The sequence below is a fragment of the Schistocerca nitens genome, chromosome 5, assembly GCF_023898315.1.
Source record: "Schistocerca nitens isolate TAMUIC-IGC-003100 chromosome 5, iqSchNite1.1, whole genome shotgun sequence".
Taxonomy (NCBI): domain Eukaryota; kingdom Metazoa; phylum Arthropoda; class Insecta; order Orthoptera; family Acrididae; genus Schistocerca; species Schistocerca nitens.
In genome coordinates this window covers 47,784,233-47,810,598 of record NC_064618.1, presented here as the reverse complement: position 1 = coordinate 47,810,598, position 26,366 = coordinate 47,784,233, and the positions used below count along the sequence as shown (strand labels likewise).

The 26,366-nt window shown below is 40.3% G+C and overlaps 1 protein-coding gene across 1 annotated transcript in view; it reads right to left on the bottom strand.

Annotated features, from left to right (window-relative positions):
• The window catches only part of LOC126260271 (eukaryotic translation initiation factor 5B-like), a 561,696-nt gene that overhangs the window by 325,258 nt on the left and 210,072 nt on the right, over positions 1 to 26,366 (bottom strand). The window contains exon 5 of the mRNA XM_049957597.1: positions 24,054 to 24,095. Within this exon, the coding sequence (XP_049813554.1) occupies positions 24,054 to 24,095 (42 nt within the window). The remainder of the gene's footprint in view (positions 1 to 24,053; positions 24,096 to 26,366) is intronic.

Sequence of the window (26,366 nt, the reverse complement as noted above, 5' to 3'; positions counted from 1 at the left end):
CAAAGGAAAGAAAATTTAATTTGGAAAAAACTTTAGGATTACAAACGAACACACCAATGAAAGCTTTAATCAGCAATTACAGCTAGTAGACTGATCTCCTGTGTATGCTGCAATTGATGTTAACTCAAAATTTAATATATTTATCAATGAATTTACAAGTATTTTTGAAGAAACCTTTCCAAAAAAGTCAGTGAGAGAAAACCTGTTAAAATTTGGAAACAAGTCTTGGATTACTAAAAGCATCAAAATTTCTTGTAAAACAAGAAGAGAACTATATGCAGCAGCCAAGAGATCAAATGAGCCCAGTAGGGGTATGCACTATAAACTCTACAATAAATTTCTGAATAAGACCATACAAGCAGCAAAGATCATGTGCTTGAAGGCAGAAATTGATTACTCAAACAACACAGTAAAAACTATTTGGAATTTTGGAAAGAAGTAAAAAAGGAAAAATGCAGTTTGTAGTGAAAATATCCAAACAAAAAGCAAATATCTTCTTGTTAGCAATCCAAAAATAGTCACAGAAACATTAAACAAACATTTTTAACAGTAACAGAGCAAATAGGTTTACAAGGCTCCATGAACCAAGCCATCAATCTTTCGAAAGCCAAAGTACCTAGCTCAGTACAACAACACATGAAGGTAACAACATCACTGTTCAAGAAATTGAAAGAGTTATAAGATCAGTGAAAAGTAAAAACTGTACTGAAATTGTTAATATTTCTAATAAATTATTAAAATGCTGCTGCAGCAATGTAAGTAAAGTCCTTTGCCACGTTTCTGATGCATCACTCAAAGCAAGGAATAGTTCCTGATAGGCTTAAGTATGCAGTTGTAAAACCGTTGTATAAGAAGGGAGATAAGATGGATGCTGCTAACAATTGGCCAATATCACTACTGACAAGTTTTTCAAAGGATTTAGAGAAACTAATGCATGCCAGAATAGTCAAGCATCTCAGGGATCAAAATATCCTCAGCAAAAGTCAGTTTCGATTTCAGAAAGGTTTGTCAACAGAAAATGTAATATTTGCATTTGCTGGAAATCTATCAACACAAAACTGAAGGTGGTTGGGATTTTTTGGGACCCAACAAAAGTGAGGGACTGTGTCAGTCACCAGATTCTTTTACAAAAAGATGCACATCTCAGTATAAGTGGTTCATCAGGAAAATGGTTTGTCTCGTACCTGTCAAACAGGAAACAGAAAGTTGTAGTGGAGTCCCATTATCTTCACAATGGGGTACCATCACATATGGAGTGCCCCAAGGCTCAGTTCTGGGCCGCTACTTTTTATTATCTTTATAAATGATCTGCCTCTCTGGATGGAATATTGTAGATTCACTATTTTTGCTGATGATACTACACTAGTTATTGATAATTCCATAGATAAACTTGAGGAAACAGCAAGTAACACTTTAAGTGAAATAGTGAACTGGTTTAACATTAATGGCCTTACTTTAAATTACATTAAAACAAACTATGTTCAGTCCCACACAAGATTCAAAGATGAAGAAATAGTAGAAAAATAGGTGAGCAGTTGATAACCAGGGTGGATACTGAAGAAGAAGAAGAAAAAAACTAGACAGCAAACTGAACTGGTCAAACCATATCCTGGATCTATGGAAAAAGACTGAGTTCAGCAACTTACACATTTTTCTTCTTATAGATGTATGGAAACCATGAAGTCAGCCTATTACGGTTATTTTCATGCCATAATGGCATAAGGAATCATATTTTGAGGAAATCAGTCACTGGCTAAAAAAGTACTGTGTCACAAAAAAGAGCCATAGGGATCATGTGCAGAGTCCATCCTAGAGCCAAATGCAGGAATCTTTTTATGGGACTTGGAATCCTTATATCCATTGTGCAATATATATTCTCTTTGATGTGCTTCATAAGAAAAGAAAAATCCATTTTTAAACTGAATAGTGAGTATCATAGTTATGAGACAAGAAGAAAACATATCCACTACGAACAGGCGAATCAAAGTATGGCACAGAAAGGAGTCCATTTCACTGGCTGTAGGATTTTTAACACCCTCCCTTCAAGAAATAAGTATTTGGTAGAAGATGAGCTCTTGTTTAAAAAGCTTTAACGCAGTTCCTATTAGAAGGATCATTTTGTATGATAGAAGAGTTCTTGAACTATAGTGTTCAGCATTTCTTGTATTGTTAACTGCAAATATATGCCCAAATCTACATTTGTAATCCTGACTATCCTTGACTGTAAACACATATTTAGCAATCTTTATTTTCTTTAACACTTATCATTTTGTAATATTTATTTATCTCTCAAAATTGATCTTCTGTAGTAGAACATAATTTACTGTTTACTGTAATATGAAATAATTTTGTTTTGTTGTTATGTGTTATCACAGATTTCTGACACGTTCCATATCATGTGATATTGTCACAATGTGGATCACTGGAAAAAAAAATAAATAAATCATAACACCACACACACTGTCTGGGGACTAGGTGCTTGTGTTGTCCTCATCATTTCATTATCATTCGTGAATGTGGTGAGATTGGACTGTGTAAAGATTGGGACTTTGTGAGGGCACTGATAACCATGCAGTTGAGTGCCCCACAAACCAATCACCATCATCATCATCATCAGCAGCAGCAGCAGCAGCAGCAGCAGCAGCAGCAGCACCACCACCACCACCACCACCACCACCACCACCGCCGCCAACACCACCACCACACACACACTCTCTCACCTAATGCCAGAACCATTTGTGCACTGCAACTTCCCATTTGCTAGTCTGAAACAGTGAGTCAGTATCCCCCTATAACAAGTGAGATCTTGAGCTTGGAAAGAGGATAAAGCATTGGGAGTCAGTTTTTTTAGAGAAGGAAAAATGTAGTGTGAAAGTGTTGTGAGCCTTGAGCAGCCGCTGGTGAAGTATCAGTGCAGCAGTAGTGAAGTAGCAAGTCGCATATTTAGCTTTCATATTTCTTTTGTAGTTTGATTCTTAATTTCTTTCTGAGTGTTTGTGCACTTGCATATTTAATTACATAAAATCCTTGCGTATTCTCATATTTGAGAGGAGTAATTTGCTTATTGATAGCTGTAGAGTATAAATTCGCGGATTCGTTAGTCAGTTGCTTGTTTTGGACAGCCAGTGCACTTTTGACACAGCTCAGTGAGCCTTGAGCAGCCGCTGGTGAAATACCAGTGCAGCAGCATTGCAGTAGCGAGTCGCATATTTAGCTTTCGTATTTTTTTTGCAGTTTGATTCTTAATTTCTTTCTGAGTGTTTGTGCACTTGCATATTTAATTACATAAAATCCTTGCGTATTCTCGTATTTGAGAGGAATAATATTGCTTATTGATAGCCGTAGAGTATAAATTCGCGGAGTCGTTAGATATTAGCAGTAGGATGGATAACAGTGTGTGCGTGCTGTGTGCGGGCGCAGGAGGAACTGGCTGCAGTTCGCGAGCAGCTGAGCGTGCTGTTGGCCACAGTCAGCCGCCTTCATGCTGCTGCCTTGAGGTGCAGCGATGGCAAAGAGTCTGGCGCGTCGCTTGAGACACCCCAGGTGTCACTTGCTGCATCTGCTGAGCCAGCCGTCGAGGCACCTTCTAGTGTACCCGGCGCATTGGGGCCGCCCTCACCTCAGTGTGAGTGGCGGATTGCAACGCGTTCACGTCGTTCGAGGCGGAGGGCCAATGTGGAGGCTAGCCGGCTGGCCTCGCCCGTTCATCCTGTCAGTGGGCAGGTGGTCGCTCCTTCAGCAGGGCCTGAGCAGGCACACAGGGGCAAAGGTTTGTTGGTTATTGGGAGCTCAAATGTTAGGCAGGTGATGGAGCCCCTTAGGGAAATAGTGTACAGGGCTGGAAAGAAATCCAACGTGCACTCGGTTTGTCTGCCGGGGGGCCTCATCCAAGATGTGGAGGTGGCCTTGCCTGCAGCTATCGAGCACATGGGGTGCAGTCGTCTGCAAGTAGTTGCTAACATCGGCACAAATGATGCCTGTCGCTAGGGTTCTGAGGTGATCCTCAGTTCGTACGGGCAGCTGGGGGATTTGGTGAAGACCACTGGCCTTGCACGCAGGGTGCAAGCAGAGCTCTCTATTTGCTGCATCGTTCCCAGAGAGGATCGGGGTCCTTTGGTTTGGAGCCGAGTGGAGGGTCTCAAGCAGATGCTTCGTCGACTCTGTGACGGTCTTGGTTGCAGATTTCTAGACTTGCGCTATTGGGTGGGGAATTGTAGGACGCCCCTAGATAGGTCAGGGGGGCACTACACAAAGGAAGCGGCTACTCGGGTAGCAGAGTACTTGTGGCGTGCACATGCGCGTTTTTTAGGCTAGGCAGTAGTGCGAGGTGTCCTGATGAACACTCACCAGTCGACGTGCAGGCAGGGAAATCAGGACGCGCTCAGTGTAAAGACACTTCAGCTATCAAGATATTAGCAGTAAATATTCAGAGTGTTCGAAATAAAGTTCCTGAATTTACTGCCCTCCAGGAAGAGTGTGGCGTGCAAATTATTCTCGGGACTGAGACCTGGCTGAACCCTGAGATAGGAAGTTCTGAAATATTTAGTGAGGGTTGGAGCGTGTATCGGAAAGACAGATTAGACACCGTAGGAGGTGGTGTCTTCATCGCCGTTGACAAAAATATTGTGTCTACTGAGGTCGAAGTAGAGTGTGATTGCGAAGTTGTCTGGGGCTAGGGGAAATAAAGTTAATTGTGGGGTGTTATTACCGGCCACCAGGTTCCACCGTGACAGTTCTAGAATCATTCAAAGGAAGTCTACATTCTGTATCGCAGAAGTACCCGGATCATGCTATATTAGTCTGAGGCGACGTCAAACTACCTAGTATAGACTGGGATGTCTATGGATTCAGTACAGGTGGTACAGACAAGCCATCGTGTGAATTACTTTTGAACACATTATGCGAAAACTGTCTTGAGCAGCTAAATCGACAGCCAACGCGTAATGGAAATATTTTAGATCTGGTAGCCACAAACAGACCAGACCTCATTGACAGTGTCAGTGTTGAGACAGGGATTAGTGATCATGATGTTTTCATTATGACTATGGTTACAAAAGTTAAAAAGTCGGTCAAGAAGGCTAGGAGAGTATTCTTTCTAGAAAGAGCAGATAAGCAGTTGTTAGCATCCCACTTAGTACATGAATCGACTTCATTTACTTCCGGTATGATCAGTGATCTCTATACTACCTGGATGTTGAACTTCAGCTATCTGATCGTGCCAGCCATAGATGCTCATATTTAGTTTCTTGCCAAACTACAACATGGCTGCTAGGAACTGTCACTAGAATACGAAAAGAAAATACTTTTCAATTCCCCTCCCTCATCAGCCTATTATATCATATGTTGACAAAGTTCAAAACAAGAAATCAGTCTGCAATTCTTTGTCACATGCAGAATGATGGAAATTTGTTTGCCAAACTATAATATGGCGGACGATGCAAAGCACGTTTATTTGCAGACACGCTGCAGTTTTATACTCAGAGACCAGATTTCTACATCCAGGTTGTATAGAGATCACTGGGTACGATGGACATGGAAGAATTATGGGCAAATTTTAAACACATTGTAAATCACTCATTGGACAAGTATATGCCGAAAAAGTGGGTTATGGACGGAAAAGACCCACCGTGGTTTAACAGCGCAATTCGGAGACTGCTCAGGAAGTAAAGGCAGTTGCACTCACGGTACAAGAAAGATCGGGAGAATGAGGACAGGCAAAAGTTAGTAGAGATTCGTGCTGCTGTAAAAAGAGCGATGCGCGAAGCATTCAACCACTACCACCATCATACCTTAGCAAAAGATCTTGCTGAAAACCCAAGGAAATTTTGGTCTTACGTAAAATCGGTAAGCGGGTCGAAGGCTTCCATCCAGTCACTCACTGATCAGCCTAGCCTGGCAACGGAAGACAGCAAAACGAAAGCTGAAATTTTAAACTTAGCATTTGAGAAATCTTTCATGCAGGAGGATCGTACAAACATACCGCCGTTTGAGTCTCGTACAGATTCCCGTGTGGAGGACATAGTGATAGACATCCCTGGGGTTGTGAAGCAGCTGAATGGGTTGAAAATAAATAAATCGCCAGGTCCTGGTGGGATTCCAATTCAGTTTTACAGAGAGTACTCTACTGCATTGGCTTCTTACTTAGCTTGCATTTATCGCGAATCTCTTGCCCGACGTAAAGTCCCGAGCGACTGGAAAAAAGTGCATGTGACGCCTGTATATAAGAAGGGTAGAAGGACAGATCCTCAAAATTACAGACCAATATCCTTAACATCAGTTTGTTGCAGGATTCTTGAACATATTCTCAGTTCAAATATAATGAATTTCCTTGAGACAGAGAAGTTGCTGTCCATGCATCAGCACGGCTTTAGAAAGCATCGCTCCTGCAAAACACAACTTGCCCTTTATTCACATATCCTGCGAACCATGGATGAAGGGTATCAGACGGATGCCATATTCCTTGACTTCTGGAAAGCGTTTGACTTGGTGCCCCACTGCAGACTCCTAACTAAGGTACGAGCATATGGGATTGGTTCCCAAGTATGTAAGTGGCTCGAAGACTTCTTAAGTAATAGAACCCAGTACGTTGTCCTCGATGGAGAGTGTCCACCATCATCTGAAGTGCCCCAGGGAAGTGTGGTAGGTTCGCTGTTCTTTTCTATCTACATAAATGATCTTTCGGATAGGGTGGATGGCAATGTGTGGCTGTTTGCTGATGATGCTGTGGTGTACGGGAAGGTGTCGTCGTTGAGTGACTGTAGGAGGATACAAGATGACTTGAACAGGATTTGTGATTGGTGAAAAGAATGGCAGCTAACTCTAAATATAGATAAATGTAAATTAATGCAGATGAATAGGAAAAATAATCCTGTAATGTTTGAATACTCCATTAGTAGTGTAGCGCTTGACACAGTCACGTCAATTAAATATTTGGGCGTAACATTGCAGAGCGATATGAAGTGGGAGAAGCATGTAATGGCAGTTGTGGGGAAGGCGAATGGTCGTCTTCGGTTCACTGGTAGAATTCTGGGAAGATGTGGTTCATCTGTAAAGGAGACTGCTTATAGAATGCTGGTGCGACCTATTCTTGAGTACTGCTCGAGCATTTGGGATCCCTATCAGGTCGGATTGAGGGAGGGCATAGAAGCAATTCAGAGGCAGGCTGCTAGATTTGTTACTGGTAGGTTTGATTATCACGTGAGCGTTACGGAAATGCTTCAGGAACTCGACTGGGAGTCTCTAGAGGAAAGGAGGTGTTCTTTTCGTGAATTGCTACTGAGGAAATTTAGAGAACCAGCATTTGGGGCCTGCTGCAGTACAATTTTACTGCCGCCAACTTACATTTCACAGAAAGATCACAAAGATAAGATAAGAGAGATTAGGGCTCGTACAGAGGCATATAGGCAGTCATTTTTCCCTCGTTCTGTTTGTGAGTGGAACAGGGAGAGAAGATGCTAGTTGTGGTACGAGGTACCCTCCACCACGCACCGTATGGTGGATTGCAGAGTATGTATGTAGATGTAGATGTTATGTGTAAAAAGACAAGTTATGTTATTGTTATTATTTTTGTTGTTGTTGTTGTTGTTATTATTATTTGTGTTACAGTTTCCACCAAACATCATCTGTTTTATCTAAATAATCCTCCATTGAAGAGAACATTTTGGATACCAAGTACTTTTAACTACCTCTTTAAATAAGTTTGTTTTAGCAGTATATTTAATCTCCTTTGATAATTTATTGTTCAGTTTTATTTCTTAGTAGAAAATGCTGTTTTGAGTTTTATGTTTATTCTTTCTTGGTGAATTAAGTTCAGACTAGATCATTGATCGATAGTCATGGAAAGAGCTGTGTTAATATTATTTTTGATGCATAGAACTTATTGGTAAATGCATCTGCATGTTACAGTTGAGATCCCCAGTGTTTTACAATGAGCTCTACTACTGTTTTTTGTCATTATTCTTAAGGCCTATTTCTGAGGTTTGAGAGCGGTGTTCACATTTTGTGTATTTATTCTCTAGAAAATAATAGAGGGAAACATTCTACGTGGGAAAAATATATCTAAAAACAAAGATGATGTGACTTACCAAACGAAGCGCTGGCAGATCGATAGACACACAAACTAACACAAACAAACACACAAAATTCAAGCTTTCGCAACAAACTGTTGCCTCATCAGGAAAGAGGGGAAGGAGAGGGAAAGACGAAAGAATGTGGGTTTTAAGGGAGAGGGTAAGGAGTCATTCCAATCCCAGGAGCGGAAAGGCTTACCTTAGGGGGAAAAAAGGACAGGTATACACTCGCGCACACACACACATATCTATCCACACATATACAGACACAAGCAGACATATCAAAACAAAAATATTTACATTTTATTTTGATTTAATCAACAATCGCTTCCTCGAATGATGAAAAAGCACATTGTTGGAAAGATTTCTGAGCTGGACACTGTAAAACAGTTTTTAAGCGGTAATTTCTGTGTTGCTGTTGTTACTCGCCTCATTGGTTAGATAGGGTTTTTTATGTCTGCTTGTGTCTGTATATGTGTGGATGGATATGTGTGTGTGTGCGAGTGTATACCTGTCCTTTTTTCCCCCTAAGGTAAGTCTTTCCGCTCCCGGGATTGGAATGACTCCTTACCCTCTCCCTTAAAACCCACATCCTTTCGTCTTTCCCTCTCCTTCCCCTCTTTCCTGATGAGGCAACAGTTTGTTGCGAAAGCTTGAATTTTGTGTGTTTGTTTGTGTTAGTTTGTGTGTCTATCGACCTGCCAGTGCTTCGTTTGGTAAGTCACATCATCTTTGTTTTTAGATATATTCTCTAGAAAAGAATGCCGTAGCAAAGAATGATCTTTTCTCATTTCCTATAGTTTTTGACAATATTGCGCTGCAATTTGATGTTTTTTTCTTCTTTTTTTACTTTCGATTTTGTGGAAATTACATGAAGTGTACCTAGTACAGCAGGAAAGGTTATTGACTCCTGGTGTAACTCCTTTTTAGAATGCTGCTGTCCTCATAACAAAAATATTTACATTTTATTTTGATTTAATCAACAATCGCTTCCTCGAATGATGAAAAAGCACATTGTTGGAAAGATTTCTGAGCTGGACACTATAAAACAGTTTTTAAGCTGTAATTTCTGTGTTGCTGTTGTTACTCGCCTCATTGGTTAGATAGGGTTTTTTGCCTGTAAAAGGAATTTATAATTAAAATGAGTCAACATTGTCTTACTAATGATAAGATTTGGCGAATTCTGGAACTCAGATATAGGCTAAGAAAGTGACTCATTCATTCAGGTGGTGAATATCTTCCAGAGTCAATGAAGGTAGTGAGATTGAGGAAGGATTACTGTCAGTAGATGTGTCCCTATCTCTGTTCTTTTCTCAACAATCTCAGGAGTCAAATGATGCAGTGTGTTCAGTGAAGATGGTGCCTAGAAATGGATGCCAATATGGCATCGTCAGCATGTTGTTGCCTAGGAGAAGGCCCAATTTGAACATCCTGAAGGAGAGAGGAGGGACCACTACATACTTCTGTCACTGAGCAGACAACCATGTTACCAGTGCCTTCCAGCTTCTTTTGGTTGCCAATACTGCATATCACAAAAACCCTACAGATTCAAATGCTCATAACGAAAAAAACCACCGCTTAGACTATCAATGGAAGAACTGAAGACAATGATTGGTATCATGTACACCAGAAGCAGGTTTTGTTATAAGTGTGATTTGTTGGATGACCTTCGGTAAGTGCTTAGGGGCCTAATTTTATGAGGCATAAAATGACAAGAAGGATTCCGTGAACTCACAGGATTCCTCTGCATCACTGAGAAGTCATCTGGAGTTAAACACATCCATGTTGACGGGTTCATCCATATTTCTGAAATACACAAAAACATCATGCTAAATTGCCTCCACTGGAGAAAATATTACAACTGGTAAGGAGTTACTGGAAAATAAAGCAAGGTACAGGTTTACTGATTTTATGCTAAACAAAACTGACAAATATAGAATCAAGATTTGGATAACTGCAGATGTAGCACCTAATTACATTTACGATTCCATCCGATGTCTTGGTAAGGAGGAAAGTTCGCCAGACAAGCCATTAGAAGAGTACGCCGTTTCTTGTTTCATGGAACCATTTTTAAACTAAGGAAGGAACATCACAACAGACAACTCCTCACATCCCTTCAGACTGCCAAGAAATTTCAACAAAGGAAAATGTGATTAATGAGAACAAGGAACAAGATTCTCTGAGAAATTCCTGACTGCATGATGAAGATCAAATCTGTCTTTCATTCTACAACAATTTTGAAAAAGACAGATAAGCCAGAGTGCACCCTAACAGTGTACTAGGGCAAGAAGAATAAGAATGTCATTGTATCAGCACAATACATCCTCAAGCAGCATTGAGTGAAGAAGGAAACGACAACACCAGAAACTGTTACTTCCTATAACACCACAAAGGGTGGTGTAGACATAATTGGTCAACTGATTCATAAATACCGAATTTACTCAAATCTAAGCCGCACTTTTTTCCAATTTTTGTAATCCAAAAAAACACCTACGGCTTAGAATCGAGTGCAAAGTAAGCAGAAGTTCTGAAAAATGTTGGTAGGTGCCGCCACAACTAACGTCTGCTGTCGAATGTATGTAGCGCTACACAGGCATGCTTTGCAGGCACAAAGATAGACACTGGTGCCAAAACCTCCACGTACATAAATAAATTTTAAAAAAAGGTAGAAGACGAGCTTTTTTTCTCTGCCCCGAGTTTCGACCACTTCATTTCCATACATTATCCAATGGAGTAAATAGAAATTCCATATTAATCATCTTCGAATGTAGCAGCCTTTCAAATACTCGTAGCAACAAAAATAAATTACTGTACACAAAAATACCAACAATGCACAAGGCTTTAGGATTGTTGCACGAGTTGATACATTGGGGCTCATTAAGATTTCACGTAGCGGCACCTATTGCTTCATGGAATTTTGCGAAGTGCTTGTTGGTGTTAATGAACCATAACGAGGCGCTTTCATTATAGTGCCAAATTCAAGAGGGGAGTTATTTCTTTTGCAGAACAAAGTTCTAATCATGCAGCAGGTCTGCGATACGCGACTGATGAGAGCAACGTCAGGGGATGGCAGCTGCAGAGAGACAAATTATTTGAATGTTCAAGTAGTAGGAAAGCATTTAATGGGCCAAAGTGTGGCCAATATCATGCACTAGAAGTGATTTTAAATTAATTTGTTAAGGAACAGCGTCAGAAATTCCTGCCTGTGAATGCCAAAATTTTAAAAATTAAGGCACATGAAATTGCTAGAGAACAAAAAATCGAAAATTTTAAGGCTAGTCGCAGCTGGATTGATCTGTTTATGAAGTGTTGGGGTTTTTCACTTTGGAGGCGAACTTCCGAACTTCAGTTGCACAGAGGCTGCCGAAAAATTATGAAGAAAAACTTGTGGAATTTCAGCGCTTTCATAATTAGGCGGCACACAGAAAAGCAATACCTTCTTGGTCAGATAGGAAATGCTGACCAAACTCCTGTATATTTTGACATGCCGTCAAATTATACGGTTGACGCCAAAGGAAAGAAAGACATAAGTGTTCTTATATCAGGGGGTGAAAAACTGCAGATGACTGTCATGCTTGCTTGCACAGCAGATGGACATAAATTACCCCCATTCATAGTTTTCAAGCGAAAAACTTTACCGAAATTGGAAGTGTTTTCAAAAACTGTAATTGTACGAGCAAATGAAACTGGGTGGTTTTCAGAGGACGTGGTGCTGGAATGGATTAGGCATGTGGGGAATCATCATCCTGGCGCATTGCTTGGTTTACACAGTCTGTTGGTATAAGATGTGTACGCAGGCTAGACAACACCTGCAGTAAAACGAAAATTAGAGGAAAGCAAAACGGATTTGGCAGTAATTCCAGGTGGGATGACGTCAATTGTGCAACCAATTGACGTCTGTTTGAATAAACAATTTAAGGACACGCTTAAGCGCATGTACACAGACTGGCCTTTGAAAAGCGACAGACAACTGACACCAACAGGATGTGTCAAATGCGCAAGTTTGTCACAAGTGTGCCAATGGATTTATGATGCATGGAAGTGTGTTCCAAATCAGACTGTGCAACAAGCATTTAAAAAATGTTGGCTATCCAATGCACTAGATGGTACAGAGGACAATGCTCTGTATGAAGAAATGAACAACAAAGAATTGAGTGACTGTGATTCAGAATCGTGACTGATACTTTAAACATCTCGTATATGATGTATTACAAACCTAATAAAATTTTGTTTTAAATTTCAGCATTTAATTTCTGTTATTTTCATTCTTATTTTATAAGTGTTGCTACTCTGCATTGCACAGGATAGAAAAGCATGGAGAGCTGCATCAAACCAGTCTACGGACTGAAGACGACAACAACAATACACTCTGCATTTGAAGTCATCACTAAAAATCTACTAAAAAAATCTGACTGGCAAGACTGTTTGGAATGTTTGTCAATATGGCCATTGCTATGTTCTGAATTTTTTCCTACCTGTGACAAGAGATGGTTGTTAATAGGAACTTTTATGAATCTTAAATCACATGCAGTATTCTCATCACCATAAGAATAATAAGAATGTAAACATTATGCCATGTATTCTTTCATGTTTGCTGTTATCTCATTTAAATCCTGTCTGCCTAATAAACTATGAAAGTAGAGCAAGACAACATCAAATGTGGAAGAATATACATATCATGTCGTGTTTATATTCATATTATTCTTATGCTGAATAGTGATACTGTCAGAAATGAAGCACGGGAACTGACTAGATTTTTAAACCTAAGATGACTCTAATTTCTGTGCAGATTGTAATGTACTAAAGAGGCGTCTGCAAAGATTTTCAAATGGAGAAAAATTTACACTAAACTCTTGTTCAGAACATCACCTATCAGACACAGTCTATTATTTGGTTCTTGTTGATCATTATCAAAGAAAGCAGCAGTGTAAGTAACAACACATAGCAGTCTCTTGCCATTGTTTCACTTATGAGACAATTCCTCTCTTTTCTTATTGTAAGCGGTGATAGTGCGCACAAAAGCAAGGCATGCCATGAGTGCCAACAGGTCGTAAACACTAATTATCAGAATGTGACAAACAATGCATGACACAGTCCAAAAACGCATTTTCAGCTAGAGCGTTGTAAACACCTATAACAAAGAGAATGGTACTTATCAAATTAAAGCAAAATAAGCAATTGATTCAAACCAGATGAAGCGCATGAAAAAGGAAGGGTACCCATATAAATATGGATGGAGCACCTGACGCATAGCAATGGCTACCTGGTAAAGCTTAACTGCTAAGCTTACGAATCAAACCAAACTACTGTAGCTGTATCTTCATCCATTCGACCTAAATTTTGTCTCATGTTATAATGAACTACCTTTATTTCGATTTGGAGGTGTGGTCTAAAACATTCTCTCGCCTTGAATTTCAAGTCTCAAATTTCAGGTGCGGCTTAGATTCAGGAAAATTTCTTTTTCCTTGATTCCGAGTATCATTTTTCAGGTGCGGCTTAGATTCAAGTAAATACGGTACTCAACTAAGGTTGCTTGCAGAAGATGGCTGTCACATGTATTTTACACTATCCTAGACACAGTAGCAATCAATTGGTTTATCATCTACAATCAAATAACCAAAAATAACTTGGAGAGGAAAACATTCATACTACAGCTGATAAATAAACTCGTGAATCAGAAACTACACAGAGTGGGGCAGGAGCAAGAAAGCCAATTTAATCAAGAAGTTGTTGTAGGACTGGATGAATCAAAAGAGTGAAAGAAGTGTCTAATTGGAATATGCAAAGGAAACAAGACCAAGAACACCAGTGAGAAATTGTAATCAAGCTGTCTGTGGAAAATGAGTACAAAAAATAACAACAATCTGCTCAAAGTGTGATTTCTGTTTTTAGAAATAAATAAATGAAGTAAATGAAGAAATGTTGGGAATTTTAGACATAGGTCACATTTCTGGGTGTACATAAAACAGTAACCTTATAGTATTAAAATTTCAAAGTAAGCCTTTGACTGAAATGTGTGCACAAGATAGAAATGAATGGGAGAAATTAAGGTCTTACTTTAACAATACTGTAGATTTTTAATGTAAATTTTATTAGAAGTCATCTTCCTACTGTTATAGGCATGTCACATTTTCCACTGTTCTAGTGTTACAGTATTTGTTGCAGAGACAGTGCCCAGCATCACACTGCCGAAATAAACACATAACTTCCACGTGCACCATCTCAAGACATCCTGGAAAAGTTCAAAAACTGGTCCATAGTAAAAAAGAAATATTTCAAAATAAAAAAAGTGACTGGTTACATTTTTTTGTTTTATGTCAGGATTCCATGTTTTATGTCACGGACTCCATAATATCCACAGTGGATAAGCTTAATGTGTTGCTACCTAACCAGAAAGCTGAAAGAGTGTGTGTGTTTTTGGACATGTAAACTTAAACCAATGAAACTACCCTTCCAATAAGATTTAATAAAAATGTGCCTCTCTGAAAACTATTTTAACAAGTCAAATCAAGTCAGCCAATATAGTGAAAAAAGTGAAATAATTTGGTTAAAAACAGATATCATATCTCTTTACAAGAACATAGATCTTAATTCAGAACTGTACAATATGTGACTATAACTAAGCCATAAAATTATTGCTTATATAGTCACACTCATTCTAATTAACGTCTGTTCATATGTCAACAGGGAACATATTAACATCTCAACGTCAGAAAAAGGAAATTGGGGGGGGGGGGGGGGGCACAGTGCAACAGAGCAATTCATTGCTAAAGCTGTTTTGTTCTTGTTTCATTTTTTATGATGGCAAGTTTAAGTGAACAATGTGCAGCTGAAAAATTTCATTTTCTACTCAGTAAAATGCTGAAAACAGAATACCAAGAAGATGCTACTGGAAAAACTCAGGTGTACAAGTAGTCTGCTTTATTTAAAAATGATGACATGTTGATTCATGACAAACTTCAGTCTGGATTTCCATCAACTGCCCAAACCGAAGAAAATATTTAAAAAATTTTGAGTGCTTGTGCTCACAGACCGTTTTAAGTAGATTATGCAACAGTGTTTCTGTAAAAAGACTCAATTTGTGGCAGACAGGAGACTGGTTATTCCACCATGACATCACATCTACATCCACAGCAACCTCTGCTAGACAGATTTTGACTAAAAATGGCATGGTTCTGCTGCCCCACGCACCATACGTACCAGACCTGGGTCCAGGAGACTTTCTTATTTCCACACATGGAAAGGGGTGTGAAAGGACACCGACTTGACAACACTGAAGAAGTCAAGAAAAAAACAGGGGAGGCGCTCTTAACCATTTCTAAAACTGACTACCAAAAATGTTTCGAACAATGGAAGGACTGTTCAGACAAATGTATTAGTTGTATTGGAACTTTTTTGAAGGGGATAAGGTTGTTTAGTAAACAGTTTTAAAATATATAGCTTTTACAAAATAAATCCGTTTCTCTTTTGGGGTAACCCCCTGTAGATTGCTACGTGACATAAAGATGACTTTTGAGTTGCAGAGCCATGTGGAGTGGCTGTGTTGTTTAAGGCAACATGTCACGAAACGCATGGCCCCTCCTGCCGGAGGGTCGAGTCCTACGTCGGGCATGGGTGTGTGTGAGCATGTGATGTTCTTTGTGTAAGTTAATTTAAGTTGTGTAAGTCTAGGGACCGATGACTTCAACAATTTGGTTACACACACACACACACACACACACAAATAAGTGCATCTAATTCACACATGACTGCTACCAATGGCAACTCTGAACACAATGTGACTGTCACATGAAGGAGACGGATAGTAGGTTCAAATGACTCTGAGCACTATGGGACTTAACTTCTGAGGTCATCAGACCCCTAGAACTTAGAACTACTTAAATCAAACTAACCTAAGGACATACACACATCCATGCCCGAGGCAGGATTCAAACCTGCGACCACAGCTGTCACGGGGGGATAGCAGGGTATCTACATCTACATCATAGTGTGTTTGAAGAATGATTGTTGTTAAGCCTCACTATTGTCTATAATTGCTCAAATTATCTCCTTGTTGTCAATACACGAGATGTACATAAGGAGAGGGGGGAGGGCGGGGGGGGGGGGGGGGGGGGAAGTAATATGTTGTCCAACTCCTCCTGAAAAGTGGAGATGGGGGAGAGAAGAGTGGTGTCGGGCAGGGCTTGCAGGTACTAAAGACTGTCAGGTGGGGTTAGGGGAAGGCAGGCGAACGGAAGGCGGGGTGAGCAGAAGGGGGGAGTGGTGGGGAGGCAAAGTGTGATGGTGGGGCGGGCGAGAGTGGTGGCGGGGTTGGGGGGGCCAGCGGAAGGTGGGGGGGCCAGCGGAAGGTGGGGTGGGGGGGGGGGGGGCCAGCGGAAGGTGGGGGGGCCAGCGGAAGGTGGGGGGGCCAGCGGAAGGTGGGGGGGCCAGCGGAAGGTGGGGGGGCCAGCGGAAGGTGGGGGGGCCAGCGGAAGGTGGGGGGGCCAGCGGAAGGTGGGGGGGGGCCAGCGGAATGTGGGGGGGCCAGCGGAATGTGGGGGGCCAGCGGAATGTGGGGGGGGGGGGCGGGCAGCGGAATGGGGGGGGCAGCAGAATGTGGGGGGGGGGGGGCAGCGGAATGTGGGAGGGGGAGCGGAATGTGGGGGGGGGGGAGGGGCAGCAGGATGTGGGGGGGCAGCAGAATGTGGGGGGGGGGGGCAGTGGAAGGGGTGGGGGGCAGTGGAATGTGGGGGGTGGGGCAGCGGGTGTGGGGGGGGCAGCGGAATTGCAGGGGGGGGGGCAGTGGAATGTGGGGGGGGGCAGCGGAATGTGGGGGGGGGGGGAGCAGCGGAATGTGGGGGGGGGGGCGAGCGGAATGTGGGGGGGGGGCCGAGCGGAATGTTGGGGGGGGGGCCGAGCGGAATGTGGGGGGGAGGCCGAGCGGAATGTGGGGGGGGCGAGCGGAATGTGGGAGGGGGCGAGCGGAATGTGGGAGGGGGCGAGCGGAATGTGGGAGGGGGCGAGCGGAAGGTGGGCGGGCGAGCGGAAGGTGGGGCGGCGAGCGGAAGGTGGGGGGGCGAGCGGAAGGTGGGTGGGGGCGAGCGGAAGGTGGGGGGGGGCGAGCGGAAGGTGGGGCGGCGAGCGGTAGGTGGGGCGGCGAGCGGCGGGGGAGGAGAGGAGAAGGGATGAGGCAGGATGGGTGGGTACATTGGCAGAGGGTGCCACACAAAGACAGTGAAGGAATATTAAAAAAGGAAGGAGGTGCTATTAAGGGGGAAGGAGCAAATTGTGAGAAGGTGTAGGGACAGTAGGTTACCTTAGGTTGAGGATGGGATGATTTTGGGAGCATAGAATGAGTTGTAAGGATAACTCCCATCTGTGTAATTCAGAAAAGCTGGTGGTGGAGGTGAGGGTTGAGATTACCTGGGTTGTCAAGCAGCCATTGAAATCAAACACATTGTATTCAGCTGCATGTTGTGCCAACAGGTCGTCTACTTTGCTCTTGACCACAGTTTGGTGGTGGCCATTCATGCTGGTGGACACATGGTTGGTAGTGATGCCAATATAAATAGCTGTGCAATGATTGCACCAGAGCTGGTATATGACTTCACTCACTCCACTTCGGAGTTCAAACAGTTGACATAACAAAAATAGTAATCACGAAACCATTGCTAAACGAACAGGGGATGTTTATTAAGCATCTTGATATAGACTAATAGTTTTCTGGAATAGTTTAGTAAATTAATACAATAAGGACTGATCTCCTTGGCATGACATTCATGCAGTTGACATAAGGAACACAGATTTTCTGAAGTTTTGCATTAGAACACTAGGTGTCATGATCTAGGGTTTAAGTCTGAGCCTAGGACTCGAAGTGAATTAACAGGTAGTGCTCAGAGACATAGTTTTCCTTGCCTCTACTAACAATTAATTACATACACACATTTGAATCATGCACTGTGAGACAAAGACAGTGTGATGCCCAGTATTCAGTCCACCTGACGAGTGCAAGTACTGTGGTAAAGATTGCTTAACCTATGTACTAATCATCAAAGTTATTGAATGCAAAAAGTGTTCAACTACAAATGGCATTGCTGACATAAACTTGTCCCAGTCCACAAGGATTCCACACATAAATATAATTCTAATATTTCCTCCAAGAATCACATGTTAAATTAATTAGTAATTAATTTAATTAATTTAACTAATATAAAACCAGTTACTCATGTATTTACAAACATTAGTAAAAGATAAGCAAGATTAATCATTACTGTACATATTTCTTAAGATCATGATGAAAATATAGTTCCTTTATTTTGTTGATTCTAGGATAGGCTAACACATAGCTCCCTTCATGAGTAGTTCTGATTAGTTTGTATGGACCTGTGTAATATACGAGGGCCGTTTTGTTTTCCTACCCTCAATCACTTAGTATAGAACCTACACGAGCAGCAGAAAGTGGACATGCACTGTAGGCTACTGCACTACTTTCACAGTACACACTCCGCCACTGTCGACCTCAAGGCATCAGACCGTGTTGCAGTACAGCCATGTAAACACGGCTGCTGTCATTGTTGCTCTCACCAAGTGTGAATTACGAAGTGTAATTCGGTTTCTGCAAGCAGAAGGGAATAGTGCAGCAGAATTTCATCGGAGAATGACCCGAGTGTATGGTGATAACTTTATGACTGATAGTGTTGTGCATGAATGGTGCCGAAAGTTTGAAGATGGCTGAAATGACGTGCATGATGAAGGGGGTCGTTACAGCCGCTCTTGTTGAACAAGTTGACAGAATGGTTAGAGAAAATCGTAGGTTCACCATAACTGCTTTGTCTATGGAAATTCCGGTAGTTTCAAGATCTGTTGTACACACTATCATTACTGAACATTTAGGCTACAAAAAACTTTGTGATCGTTGATGGACGCCCACAAAAGTTATGAAATGGCGCCAGCATTGAATTTCCTTTACCGTTATCACGATGAAGGAGAGAACTTTCTGAAATCAATTGTTACTGGGGATGACACTTTGATCCAATATGACATGCTAGAAACAAAACAACAATCACAACGATGGATGCACCCAAATTCACCAAAAAAACATTCAAACAAACATTCAACAACAGAAAGGTTATGGCTGCCATGTTTTGGGGGCCAAAAAGGTGTGTTGCTTGTAGGGTTTATGCAGCCCAGAACCACTATCAATGCAGCTGCTTATTGTGAAACTTTATAATGTTTGGGGAGAACCATTCAAAACAAACAAAGAGGAATGATGACTTCAGGGATTGTGTTGATCCATGACAACACTCGTCCACACACTACTGGAACAACCCAACGGCTCTGTGAACAATTTCAATGGGAATTTTCGATCATCCACCGTTCAGTCCTGACCTGGCACACAGCGACTTTCATCTTTTCCCTGAACTGAAGATGTGGCTAGCAGAGCAGCACTTTCAAACCAATGAAGATCTTCAAAACAACATCAATGCTCATTTGAAATCACTGGCAGCAACATTTTTTGAAGAGGGTATTGCATAGATTGTCCACAGGTACGACAAATGTCTCAATCTTTCCGCTGGTTATGTTGAGAAGTAACCATAAGTGTACAAAACTTCTGGTAATAGAATAATTGCTTTCTATGAACTTGTCTGTTATTTATAGCCTACCAGAGGTCGAAAAAAAAGGCCCTCATAATTGCCATTAACAGTTCTTATGTTGCATATGGCCAAGCTTATTCTCAATGAGAAGTTTTCTTGACGTGTGCTTGTTCTGTAAGTGTGACTAAAGTTTGCCTTACTTTATCTTCTGAAGCGCATTCTTCTCTGGGAAGATGCGGAAGAGGATCTATAAACTTGTTTCTTTCCTTTACCTTACATGCAAGTTCAGACACCTTTACATGTAGAATAATGTGGCAAATCGTTTACTGTTTGCTCAAATAGTCCAAGTTGTTCTAATCAATGTGTTTGTTGGTTAGCTGCATAAGTGCACATAAATCTATTAAACTCACAAAAAATTGTCTTGTTAGTTAAACAGACATGATCTAGACCTAAATTTTCTGAGTTGTAAATACTTAAAAACCTAACCAAACAGTCTTACTACTACAAATCCTCTAAATACAAAGGAACTACTAATTCATTCTTCTGTCATTATATCTTCAAATCAGCAAATCTCATGTCCTTGACAAACTTTACACATTCTTTGAAGTCAAATTTTATTCTTCTTTCAAAATGTTCCATGTGTGGGAGCTGTTATAGTGCAGTGAGGAGGGGATTTGTTGCAAATATCATAGGAAATATTTTCACTGGGAGGGGTTCAGTGGGAAAACAGAAGAGGCTCTTCTATCCTGGAACTGGGACATTTTGATTGAGGAACAGGAAAGGAAAATCTGTGCCCTTCAGGCGCAGTTGAAAGAAGCACAGGAGGAACTTATCAAGATCAAGGGAGATAGTGGGGAGAAGGATGGCTGGGAACGGGCCGTTGTTAAGGAGACAGGGAGAAAGAGAACACAGTTTGATAATATCATTATCAACACTAGAAATGTTTATCTACCCCTGCCAGAGTTAAGTGAAAAAGAGCCTCATGCAAGACTAGGAGAAGAATGTGCACTACTCTTCAACCAATGTCAGAAAGCCTAGGAATGCTGCTGCTACTGCTGCTGCAGCTATGGGCGAGATGTAGGGCTCAAATACAGGAAAGTTTAGAGGAAGTGTACCAGGTTACCAGCATTTTCAAACCAAATGTAGAGGTAAGTCAGGTGATAGAGGACTTTGAGTCTTTATGTAAGGATTTTTCCAAAAGAGGACCAAGTAGTGACAGTGGTTGGTGCAGGAAACAGATTGGACAGGAATGGTGCATATGACATAGGTGGTTGTAGCTGTTCGCCTTCTTTATTTCTTTGTTGATTGTCCTCAGTGCCAACGTACTGCATTGCTACACTGGCTGAAAAATGGGCTGTGGATTCTGACACTGACTACTGTAAATAACATAGCCAACAGGTGCACAGTTGCGTTTCACAGTACTTTAATTTCACTGTTCACAACCCCATAATAATACACAGTTATATGACCACTGCACTATTGTTTAACTTTCGAGAAGCCTCATTAATAGTGTGCAGGCAAACCTCCACATACTGCTACAATAGTTTACTACTGAACATCTACGAGCAGTAAAAACCTAACCACAAAGTTCACATTTCTTGAAGAATAGAAAGTTACATATGGAGCAGACACTGCCATTGGTTTAAGGCACGTCTTATTGGTGTAACACTTATTCCACTGTTAAATTGATGCATTGTTGACATTCTAACCAATACAGGTTCATCGTCTGAAACTCGGCCATGGACTGACTGTCTCGTGACCAAAAATCGGGCCCTTATATATCATAACAACAATAGGCACTGAAACTACACATTGTTCGAAGTTAAATTTACAGAAATTACAATTAAAACTTAACTCATGAAATTAAATGAATACATCAAAAAATTCGTTCCTTTTAACAGTTTCTTCTACTACAATGTTTAGGCCGAATTATTTGATTAAATGATGAAATTGACATATAGAGTTACGCAAACAATACTTTTGACAAAACTGGAAATTACTTTGGAATTAATCAAGGGCTGGTTTTGCTAACATGTTTCCGAATAGAGCCAAATAGATCCTTTAAGAATCCCAGTGTTTAATCTTCCAAATGTTTATAATTATTGCAGAATTTATGTTTGTTTATATGTCAACAATAAAATTTAATAACAACAATAGAATTTAAGTAAAGAAACAATTACTGACTTCACCCTATAACAAAAGATATTAACGAGGAATAGTCATAATAAATTAGAAAATCAATTACATACATAAAACTGAGCACAAAATTAGATCTGGTGCTATATTCTTTAAAACTAAGCTCCAACCTTTCTCTTTTAGGGAAATGCAGATTATATTCACGTATGTTAATGGTAATTTGTTAAAATTTTAAAAATGAATTTGAAGGAGACAGATGGTGAAACGTGAGGGGAAGTAAAAATATCCCAGCTTGCTTCGTCACATTGTGACCTGGAAAAAGGCAGCTTTCCTGTGTCCTTTGGAATTGGAATTACTGCATTCTTCTAGATGTATATAGGTATTTTGACTGTCTCATACGTCTTGTGCACCAGATGGAACAGTTTCAGAATGGCCAACTCTCTCAAGGATCTCAATAGTTCTGATGGAATGTCCTCTACCTCAGATACCTTGTTTTGACTAAGGTCTTTCAGTGCTTAGTCAAAGTCTTCTCACAGTCTCACACCTCCCAACTAATCTTAATCTACTTCCTCTTCCCTTTCTATAATATTGCCTTCAAGTTCATTTCCCTTGTATAGCACCTCTATGCATACCTTCCACATCTCTGTTTTCCCTACTTTGCTTTGTACTGCCCTGCCACCTGATCTCTTGCTATTCATACAGTTGCTTCTCTTTTCTCCACTTGTTTCCTCTAGGTGCATATATCTTTCGCCTAGTCATATATGCTTCCGTAGCTTTGCATTTGTCCTTCAGCCAAACCCACTTAGTCATTTTGCACTTGTGGTCAATCTCTTTTTTTTAGATTTTGTATTCCTTCTGAATGATTCATTTACCACATTTTTACATATTCTTTTTGTTAGGTAAATCTAATATCTTCTATGTTACATAAGCCCTTGCCTTTTTAACTATTCATTTCTCTGCTGCATTCAATATTTAATTTCTCAAAGCTACCAATTCACCTTCCATTGTATTTATTTCCTCTGTCAATCATTGCCTAATTTTCCCTCTGAAATCTCTTTATTTTTGCAATTTCTTCAATTTTAATCTGCTGTTCATAACCAATAAATTATGGTCAGAATCCACATATGCCCCTACATTCAATTTAAAATCAGTTTTTAAAGCACAACTAGCACAGTTTAAATTTATTTGGTTATATACTGTAATTTAAGCAATATTCAGAATGCTTCCATAGGATAACCTGTAAAAGTCTATCACATTTTTATACTGAAACTAATAACATATTTCTCTGTGGATTGCAGTTCCAACATGCTCAGGGTTGAAATAAACATCTTACAATTTAGTAATTAAACAACAAAAATATTATAACCTTTGAGTGCAGTGTTTATGTCCTTTTTACTGACACACAAACCTTTGCCAAACATTGTACTACAGATTTCTGAATACTTAACTAATGTTATAAAAACCATGAGAAACTTAATTTTTACAAATTCAATTGTTTCAGATAAATCCATATGATGGGCACTTTTATAAAGATGGATCCAGAATTGTGCAATAAAATAGTTACTGTAGAGTGAAATTAAGTGAAAGGAATCCAGTAAATGATGGATACATTCTCTACAAAAAAACTACCACACAGAATAAAAAGTACAGAATGATATACATTTAGAAATAAATTAAAAAATTACTTAACCTCAACCATCTATTAAGACAGCAACATTTTGGCAAAAAGAATATTTTTGTTGTAAAAGAGTACCTATGCAGATGAAATGTATATTGTGTAAATGATGTATCCTCGTATATGGAATTTTCTGCTCAGGATATTTATTGTGGTTTCAGTTACCTTCAAATGTATAATAGACTGCTGAAGATAGTCAAGCACAGGACACAAGTAATGAGTGAACTGGAGTGAGTGATTTGAGAGTTAAGCGCAAGTGGGACAGTGTACAATAATAGCCATGTGGGTATGGTAACTAATTAGAATAATGTTGTAATACAACAACAATTCTACTATGTTGAAACATATTTCTCTGTAACTTGCACTATTTAATAGCGCTGTGCAAAAAATCTTGGGGAAAACTACAGTGCTGCTGCTGCTGCTGCTACTACTACTACTACTACTACTACTACTAATAATAATAATAATAATAATAATAATAATAATACAACCACTATGACAACAACAATCACCACCACCACCACCACCACCACTATTGCCACAATTTACAAGTAGATTGCCACAATTTACAAGTAGATTGTTCACAATTTTTAAACTCACCCTAGCTCGGGCCCTACACTCTTGCTTCGGTACCTGCTGCACCTAAATAGATCATAGATAACAAATGTATATTAATGTTATCTATATAATACACACACTGGCTTGAGAGACAGAGAGAGAGAATTTCTAACATTCAAAACTGAATATGTATAGCATTTGGAAACTGTCAAAGATAAACTATAGCAACATACGCATTCTCAAAGAAGTATGAGCAGTGAAACTAAACAGATATGCACATATCTAAAAAATGCAACAAGTACACAAACATGCAAATTAACACACATTCCAAAACAAATGCGGTGCATAAGACATGGCATAACAGCAGCAGACCTAATTCTTACTTTCTATGAGAGTGTGGTCCTTTCAATTGCTAGGAAGGATACTCTTGCATCTGATCTGTTGTCTTTTGCATCTCTCTGGATAAGGTGGAAAAACTGTAGCCAACACTATTTCAGGGAGGTATGATATTTCATATCCAATTATAGAGTCAAGTTACATTGGGCCATTTTAAGTCATCTGTAGGAGCCTTCAGTAACTAGAAAAGTACAAAGAAGCAAAGTTTACAACTGAGCAGAGGCTGTTGCTCTTATTAGGACAGAGGTATTCTGTATCATTTCCAAAGCTGTCCTCAGTATGTTCTATGATGAATGTTGGTTAAAGAGGTACTGCCTAAAGAGGTACTGCCAAACATTCTGGTAAAAACTAAATATGGTGGGTAATACCACCCTGCATTCTAACAGTGCTCTCCCTTCTCCCATGCTATAGCCTAGGATGAAGATGCAACAGGCTTGTAATAGTCAGCATCATAATTACACTGCATAGCCAACAGGACTGTTAAGGCCTCAAACCCTCTGGTTTCAGACTGTTTAATTCATTTTACTATGGATTATCCTCCCTGATGGCACACACTAAGTAGGATGGCACAGGCTAAGTAGGGGCTCTCTCCACAGCTGGCACCCTGGAGTGGAGGGTATTGCCCTGTGTTCTAGTGCCCCAAAGAAGGCAGGCACACACTCCTTGGGAGAGTTCCCAATTTAGATACCATTAATGCATTCAGGACATCAACTGTGCAAGTACATGGTGCACCTCCCCCCTTCCCCATATCTATCAAATACTGATAGTCTGACACATGGTTTCAGGTGCAGCAGGTGATTTGTCAAGAGCAGGTGATTATGTGCCAAATTTGGTGCCTTTCCTTACACAACTCACATTTCAGAAGAACTTTTAAGTAAGCAGAGGTCAAATTGTGGTAGGTACAATGTACATGGAACTCATGTTGTTGGCAGTCTCTCAAAAATTTCAAAGATAATTATGATGTCATACCCAAGTACCTTTGTTCATCACAACAGGTAGAATTCAGTGAATATTTTATATAGCAAAAAAGAACTGATGCTTTAGAAATGAAAACATCATCATCCACAACATAACCAAATTTCAACATCTGAACTCCAAATTGTTACAGTGCAGAAGTGTTGTAACAAATATGTCAGAAAAGGTCACGCATAGAACTGTTGTTAGGGAGGTCTTAGCACTCGGCTCCTATTTAAGCTAGGAACATGGGGTAAATGCTTTTGATTTAGCCCAGATCAGTGGCCACTTGTATAGTCAATTGAACATTTGTCTTATAACTATGTTACAGTATACAGTATTTAGCAAGGGTTTGAGCAATGAACTGGAGCTGGCCCACAGGGCATATTGTATGACTCGATAAATTCCTTTTACAAAAGATTTGAACTGAGTTGAAATTAATACTCTGCTAATGGGACCATCTATATGTGCACAGTTTGGATTTTACGTGCAAAAGGCGTCACCCTTAAATAACTCCAGACCAGAGTGAGACTGATGGTTCAAATTTCATCCACTGATGTATTGGACTTTTGTCTAATATAAGCTTTAACCTATTGAAAAATCTTGCTTTGTTTGAATTTTATGTGGTTTAAACTTTGTACAAAGGTATATAAATGAATAAATATGAAACAAATATTTTTGTATCTTTATTCATTGTTGAGATATGATCATTTCAAGTCGAGCTAAATGTACACTACTGGCCATTAAAATTGCTACACCACGAAAATGATGTGCTACAGACGCGAAATTTAACCGACAGGAAGAACATGCTGTGATATGCAAATGATTAGTTTTTCAGAGCATTCACACAAGGTTGGCGCCGCTGGCGACACCTACAACACGCTGACATGAGGAAAGTTTCCAACGAATTTCTCAAACACAAACAGCAGTTCACCGGCATTGCCTGGTGAAACATTGTTGTGATGCCTCGTGTAAGGAGGAGAAATGCGTACCATCACGTTTCCG